Source organism: Nicotiana tomentosiformis, chromosome 7, assembly GCF_000390325.3.
Source record: "Nicotiana tomentosiformis chromosome 7, ASM39032v3, whole genome shotgun sequence".
Classification (NCBI taxonomy): Eukaryota; Viridiplantae; Streptophyta; class Magnoliopsida; order Solanales; family Solanaceae; genus Nicotiana; species Nicotiana tomentosiformis.
In genome coordinates, this window is record NC_090818.1 from 88,012,291 (window position 1) to 88,020,697 (window position 8,407).

At 39.1% G+C, this 8,407-nt stretch overlaps 1 protein-coding gene across 1 annotated transcript in view; it reads right to left on the reverse strand.

The window, feature by feature from the left end:
- Positions 1-8,207, reverse strand: part of LOC138895949 (uncharacterized) — a 14,238-nt gene extending 6,031 nt beyond the window's left edge. The window contains exon 1 of the mRNA XM_070180715.1: positions 7,993-8,207. Within this exon, the coding sequence (XP_070036816.1) occupies positions 7,993-8,207 (215 nt within the window). The remainder of the gene's footprint in view (positions 1-7,992) is intronic.
- Between the last annotated feature and the right edge of the window lie 200 nt (positions 8,208-8,407).

Here is an 8,407-nt window from a genome sequence, read left to right on the forward strand (position 1 = left end):
GTAGTAGTAGTAGTAGTAGTAGTAGTAGTAGTAGTAGTAGTAGTAGTAGTAGTAGTAGTAGTAGTAGTAATGAATAAAAAGACCTAATCAAGTCATTCTCGAAGAGCAGTAGCAGTAGCAGTAGCAGTAGCAGTAGCAGCAGTAGCAGTAGCAGCAGTAGCAGGAGCAGTAGCAGGAGTAGTAGTAGTAGTAGTAGTAGTAGTAGTGGTAGCAGCAGCAGTAGTAGTAGTAGTAGCAGCAGTAGTAGTAGTAGTAGCAGTAGTAGTAGTAGTAGTAGTAGTAGCAGTAGTAGTAGTAGTAGGTAGGTAGTAGTAGTAGTAGGTAGGTAGGTAGTAGTAGTAGTAGTAGTAGTAGTAGCAGCAGTAGCAGCAGTAGCAGCAGTAGTAGCAGCAGTAGTAGCAGTAGCAGTAGCAGTAGTAGCAGTAGCACTAGGCAGCAGTAGTAGCAGTAGCAGTAGTAGCAGTAGTAGCAGTAGTAGTAGTAGTAGTAGTAGTAGTAGCAGTAGTAGCAGTAGTAGCAGAAGCCGAGTGATCTTACATTAGTGGTGATCTACATGAGGGTAAGCCTATGGTACTTGAAGCCGTACTTGTGACATTCTCTTGTGAGAGAAGAGTGAACCTTTCATGAATCTTAAGATTGAATGCTAACTTTTTAAGTGAGCTTGGCAAATGGAAGGTAGAGGAGGAAGCGTTTGGAGTCCACCATGACCTACATGATAGAAGAAGAGTCCTTGATGAGTAAAGTCAATTCTTGAAGCTCAAATGTCACATTAGAACTATATGTGCATGAATATTTGACTTGTCACCTTGTTGATAATGCATGAGTACTGTGGGTAATTTTTGGTCCAAACTAAGTATGAATGGCTCACCATTGACTCGCTCAAATGACCTTTAACTTTGCAGAGGTGGGAACTAAATTATTTGCTTGAGGACGAGCAAAGACTTAAGTTTGGGGGAGTTGATAAGTGTTGATTTTGACCACTTATTAGTACCTTTTTGCTTTTGTTTTAGTCTGAAAGTATTGATTTATGTTCCCAACACTAATGAAAGTGTGCAAATTACAGGAATGTTGGAAATTTAGGCTCTCATGAAGAAATCCGACTCAAAAAGGAGTGTTCCGACTCACAAGGCAAGAAGGGGCACAACACACAAGAAGTGCGGTCTGCAGAGTTATTTCTGCAACCGTAGAAGAAAGTACGGACTGCAAAATTCCCTCTGCGCCCGTATAACTGTTGAAGAAGCCCAACAGTCTTTAAGAAGAAGTGCGGACAACACATGAATTGTGCGGCTGTAGAACATGGTCCGCACTAACAAGAATCAAAAGTTCAGAGAGTGTGAAAATTATCAAGACTTGAAACCTTGCCTGAAGTGCGGACCGAACTAGAATTGTGCGGCCGCAGAAGCTGACTTGCAGTCGCAGACAAAATTGTGCGGCTGTAGAATCCAAGTCCCTGCAAGACCAAGCAATGTGCGGACCGCACATGGAATTATACGGACGTAGAAGATCTCGAGGGGCATTTTTGTCAGCGAATTTTGGACCACTATAAATAGACGGGAATCACACTTTTAGGTACAGTTTTGAATTTCAAGCAGCTATAGCCATTGTAATTTTTCATTTTAGGAAATTTGTGATCATTTTGGGATTAAAACATCATAGTTTATCATTTTAATCTTACGTTATGAGTTTAATTAGTATTTCCTTTTTGTTTTCTTTATTTTCTACTATGAGTAGCTAGACATTTACTAGGGTTGTGACCCAAGCCTAGTGGGAAAACCTTATGGGTATTTAATTTAATGCTTGTTTATGATTGGGTATTGATTATTTATCTTTGTTTATGCTTTAATTTTAGAATTAATGGTTGCAAACATTGATTCATGTCTTTTGACTAGTTCTTTACTTGAGAAAGAGGGACCTAGTCTAGGAAAGCTTGGCTAAAAAGAAATTAGGTTAATTAAGGATTTGATTAGCCTAATTAAAAGGTTTGAACTACAGATAGGGAAAACTCGACTTGAGCTCATATCAACTATTTAGCTTGATAACCATTTGGGATTGAGAAAGCCAAATTGGGCAAAATCACTCTATGACCGAGAGGTATTGAGTGGGTAACTTAGAGTTGAGAGCTATAATACACCCCGATCAATAAAACAAGTGTTAACGTACTTAACCCATTAGGCAAACACCTAGGTGAAGGTCACAACCCTAGGCGTTTTTACTATTTGGTAAAAACAACAAAAACAATCATTCGCTTTCTAGTTTCTTCTCATTAGTTTATAATTGTTAGTGATAATTTGAAAGTAGAAAACAAAATCCTTTGTTTGGAAGTGCAATTTAGTTATTTCATTTGCTCTCATCAAGTGTATACCCTAACACCCATATTAAACTCCCTGTGAAAATCGACCCCGACTCTTGTTGGGTACTATTCATCCAACGACCGTTTCCACTCACTATTGAGTGCGGATTGGACGTGGATCAAGCATGCACAAAGATTTCTAGAGAAGTATCACCGTATTCTCTGCACAATGGGTATTGTAGGGGTGAGCGGAGTTGCTTTTACTACATTTTAGCTGTTAGGAGCAACGTATCAGTGTTGCCAAGTTTATGAGGAGGATAGACCAGCCGATGCAGCAGCACCCATTTGAGCTCAGTTTTAGAGATGTTTTTGAGGTAGTTTGTTCCCTAGACCCTCCAGGATGCGTGGCGTACAGAGTTTGAGTAGTCGCGCTAGGTCACCATGAAGGTGTCAGAGTATGCCATTAGGTTCAGTGATTTATCCCGTCATGCACCTACTTTGGTTCCTACAGTTAGAGAGCGAGTCTGCAGATTCATTGAGGGGCTCAGTTATGATCTTAGATTCAGCATGGCTCGGGAGTTCCATACTGATACTCCATTTCAGCAGGTGGTGGAGATTGCCAGGATGTTAGAGCGTATTCGGGGTGAGGAGAGGGAGGATAAGGAGACCGAGAGGTCTCGAGGTTCTGGAAGGTTCAGTGGATTCTACTCTTCATTTGTGACCCATTATGGAGGAGGCCTGAGTAGTCAGCTAGTAAAGTCCTCACTTCAGAATACTGGTGGTGGTCCAGTTAGATATTTTAGTGCACCACCGGTACGGGGTTCCTACAGCGGTTATTCAAGTTATCCGGTACAGACTTAGTACGTGCAGCCACGACTGCAGAGGGGTTGTTGTGAGTTTGGTGATACCAGGCACATCATGAGAGATTGTCCCAGACTTGGGAGGGGCATATTTCATCAGAGCGCTCAGGCTGCGAGCTCTATTCCAGTTGCTACGCCACCTGCACAGTAAGTTAGAGGTGGAGGACAGGCAGGTAGAGGGCGCCCTAGAGGGGGAGGCCTGACCCGTTGATATGATTTTTATGGTAGGCCTGAGGCCACTGCACCAGATGATGTCATTACAGGTATGGTTTCAATTTGTTATAGAGGAGCATCATTCGAATTTTGATTCGATTCTGCGTATTTTGGTGAGTCCTCCTATCTTGCTTCACATAAGGGTGAGTTTCATGATTTTGTACTCTAATTATATGTTTACCCTTGTTGGGAGATTCTATAGTGGTAGCCCACGCCTATCATTTGGTTTTGTTCACTATTGAGAGCTATGAGACTAGAAGTGACTTTCTATAACTCATTACAGTAGTTTTTGATGTGATTTCTGGATGGTTTGGTTATGATTTGTGATTTAGATGATCTACCGGTATGGGGAGTTCGTTACATGTTGTGATTGTTTTTCACGGAATTGAATAAGTGGAAGAGTTCGGTTGGTATGATGTGTATTCTACTTGTGATTCAAAGCTGGAGATGGGATCCTCGGATTTTCATGTGGTTTGATATGTTTGAACCGGGATACGTGCCGCAGTGGGGGTTATATTAGGATGAGATCCTTGTGGTTAGGTCATATGTTTTGATTCTCCTTTGTAGAATTGATTAGTAGTATGGTACTGATAGGGAGTTGTGCCTGCCGGGTTTATTTAATAGTTCACTCGTGTGTTTGTCTTTGCATATTTAGTCATATTCGCATTGTGCTTATTGGAAAAAATTGGAAGATCAAAGTTTTATTATATGGAATTATTTCCTATGGTTTTTATTTATGATATTAAGTTGTATTGGCTAGATTTGAGCAGTTCGGAGGTTGTTTCACACGAGAAGGTCATTTTAGAGTATCGGTTTAGCTTCTTTGACATAAGTACCTTACCTAAATTTGTATGGGGGAACTACCCCTTAGGATTTGAGTCGTTCGTGCTATTTGTGTCATGTGAAAGTCGTGTACGCGAGGTGACGAGTACGTACTTGGGTTTATATGTGAAAAATTGACCGGCTTAGACTCTTAGGCTTCTTTCATGTACTTATTTGGAATTGTTAGCACATGTTATATCTTTTATTCGTCATGTCTACTATCACATGCTTTATTTGAAGTTGTCACTATATGTCATATTCTTTAATTGTCGAGTTTGCTATATATGCTTTATTTGAAGTTGTTATCACTTTTATCATTATGTGATTTCCTTTATTGTGGAGTTACTCTTAGTTAAAATTGTTGTTACATGATATCCTTTTTTTGCCGGGTTAATCTCATTTATTTAGACGTAGTGCTAGTTCGTGCCATCTCTTTCATTATTAGCCTATTCATACACTAGAATCCGAAGTTTGCCATTTCATAGAAATACTTTCACTATTGAGTTTATCCTTAAACAATTAATTGGGATTGAGGTTATCGAAAGTCATTAATCCATTTTAATTGAAGTTGTGTTTAAAGGGGGTGTTGTTCCTTTTTGAGTTACTTTCCCGTTTATTTTGTTGTTATTGAGATTTCATACACATTATGTTGAGTCGTGGGCTATTTGTTGTGGAAATATTGATATTGTTGGATCTTTGGAAAGGTTGTGGCCTATGGGCACTTGTGATACAAGTTGATATGTCGTGTTGTTGTGATGTTAGAACATGTGAATTATTGTGCGCTTGGTTGTTGTTATGCGGAGTATAAGAGTGGTATTTCACCATTTTTGTTATGCGGAGCATAAGGGTGGCATGTTGAATGTACGGAATGATACGGGTGGGTTTTGTGTTATTGTCTAGGCGGAGCGATAAGGGTGGCTATTATACGGAGTAATAAGGGGGGCTATCAGAGTGATATGGGTGGCTAATATAATTGTCAGGGCGGAGTGATATGGGTGGCTATCAGAGAGATAAGGGTGGCAATGTCAGTAATGATGTATGATGGCTTGAGGATATTGTGTTGGTGATTTTCGTGTGATGGTGCGCTTTTCCTTACATATGTCATACACCTTACATGATTTGTTGTGTTGCTACAATGATCTACTCGATATCTTTGATATTACTTGTTGACTTGGGCTACAGTAGTACACTCGCACAAGCATACACCGTAGCATGCCACCTATACTAGCTCAGGAGTATGAAACTTGACATTTATTAATCATGACCATGTGTTCTTGTATTATCGGTTTTAATGTTGATATTGAGCCTGTGACCACGTCGTACAGATTGTGATTATGAGCTTATGACCATGTCGGCGAATAGTGATTGTGAGCCTATGAACACGTCGGGTGGACTGTGATTGTGAGTGTGTGACCATATCGGGCGGATTATGAATGTGAGCCCATGATCATACCGGGTTGATTGAGATATTGGCATGTGAGTTGTCCGTGCGGTTGTGATTTGAAATATGGGCACAAGGTGCCGTGAGCATAGGATGGTGGGTTGAGACTCGTGACTTGTGATTATGAGATGAGGTATCACAGAGTGATTTCGTTGTGAAACTTGTGTTAGAACGACTTGATTAATTGGTTGTCCTTTGTGTTCCTTATTTTGTTTTAACGATTCTTCACGGTGTTCTTATTGCTTTATTATTTATATCACTTGTTGATTTTTGTTGCCATTTATTGATATCTGCTTTCGTTATTATCTTTATACTTCTATACTGCACGGGTTATTTTGTCTAGCGGGTGGCTTGATTTGTACCTCGTCACTACTCCATCGAGGTTAGTCTTGATACTTACTTGGTACCGACCGTGGTGCACTCATACTATACTTCTGCACATTGAGGTAAGAGCCTCAATGTCCAGAGGTCACTTCGCTTGACCTATGGACCAATAATAATCATGATAGAACTGAGAAACGTTCATGCATGCCATACATTTAACAAAATATAGAAGGATTCTGAAGATTTGGCATTGCATTATTTGGTCTAGGATTTCCGATTTGGGGATTTTGAATCACCAAGATAAAACGAGCAAAGATTCATTGAGAATCGTTAATATGAGAGACAAAAGAAATGATTTGAAGTTAAATTTCATGACATTGAACGAATTTGTGCAAGGTCCTTTGATTGATGGAGCTGGGCAAACGAGAGAATTGAGAGTGAAAAGGGAAAGGGGGCAGTTGAGTCGTATAGGGGAATGATTAGGGTTTGGGTAGAGATTAGGTCGTCTCTAGGTTTAAACGGGTGGAGGTGATCTGGGCCGTTAGATCTTTAGATCAACGGCCCTGATAATTCTGGTTTTAATGTTTAAAATAACAAAATATGTGGACTGTTGGATCTTTGGGTTTCGACGGTTGAGATGAATCTGAAGATGTGTGTAAAATTAAAGAACAAATAAGAGATAAAACGTGGGATGTTGATCAAATGAATCAACGGCTCAGATGGAATGTGCTTCTTATGTGAGTGATAGAGACGGGTGATGTAGCTGAGTTTGATTGGCTTAGGGAGGGTATCCTGGATTGCCAAGGTGGAGTAGATGGGGTTGTTTAGACCAGATCTAATCCGTTTAGGCTTGGTATTTTGGGCTGAAAATAATTTAAAGAATATCCATTTTGTATTTAACTAGGTATTTGCAACTATAGCCTTTTTGGTTTTTAAAACTTTTATAATTAATTTAAATGAACTTAAATAATTTCAGTAAAATGTAATAGAAATTATAATTATCAAAATACACTACTATTTACTGTAATTAATTAATTATTTATAAAAATACTTTGTTTTCCAAATTATGACATTAAATTCGAATTATAGAAATAGTAGACTAATTAACTAAATATTAAGGAAAAACTTATTAAATAAATTATAAAACCCGTGTAATGTATATAAAGGTTACTTTAATAGTCTCAAAATAGTAAGTATGATACATCTTATAATTATGTAATACCAAATTATTAATTTCAACACTATTAATTACTAATTTTTATGAAAATAGGTATTATTGATTATAAAATATTTTCAACACATTTATTCCAAATCGTTAAGTATAAATAAATAAATTTTAAAAGGGAAGGTCAAAATTGGTCGTCAACAGCTGACCCTCTTTGACCAGAGACGATGAAAGAGTTTTCAAGCAAATAAATTGAACCAAGGCCAATTTTGTCCCGACCTCAGGCATGCATTGCAGAAATGACATATGGCTTTTAATTGCTTACATACCTCGGGCTTAACAAGGATCAAGCCTCATGTAGTTATGGAGTGATGGTTTGGATGAAGCGATGCTCGCAGAATTTTCCCCAGTATCGTATTATGAGGATACTGTGAGACGGAAGATTTGGTACCCATGATAGCGTTGTAGCTTGGTTTGTTGCATAGAAGAAGTTCCATGTTGCGATGTTTGTTCTTGCAAAAATGAAATATGCACATACCCATATATTGTAATGCAGATATGTTTAAGATGTGATGTAAATGATGCGGGAATGATGATGCGTGGTTGTTGGCTAGTCGTTATTTGGGATTCAGATGACAGGGTACTTGAATTTGACTCGATTGTTAGCCGGCTTGTGTACCATTCCACAGCTCTCGGAGCATTAAGTCTCCTCATAGTTTGGAGTGTCTCTACGCGATGGGAGTAGTTGACTTGTAATGTAGAATGTATCTTCGCGCGATGGGAGTAGTTCCATTGAAATGTAAAACATTTATCTTATTCATAAATTAGGACTGCCTAAATTCCTACTCCTTTGAAATTTGCTACTCCATCGAAGAACATTCTCCATCCTAGGTATGACTCTGCAATGTCTTCTCTAGCGAACAACACATCTTCGTCCGGAAAGTATGTAGTGAGCGGCTCATAATCCTTGTCCACTGGATTCTCTGCAAGGTGGTTAGCCAAGGCCTGTCCTTTGATGGCCTTTTGTGTTATGTACACAATGTCAAATTCGGTGAGAAGAATCTGCCATTTGGAAAATTTTCCTATAGGCATCGACTACTGGAAGATATACTTAAGCAGGTCAAGTTGGGATATTAGATGTGTGGTGTATGCTGACATGTAATGCCTCAACTTCTGTGCGAGCCAAGTCAAGGAACATCAAGTGCGCTCTATCAGAGTGTAGTCGGCTTCACATAGTGTAAACTTCTTGCTTAAGTAGTATATAGCTTGCTCTTTTCTCCCAGTCTCGTCGT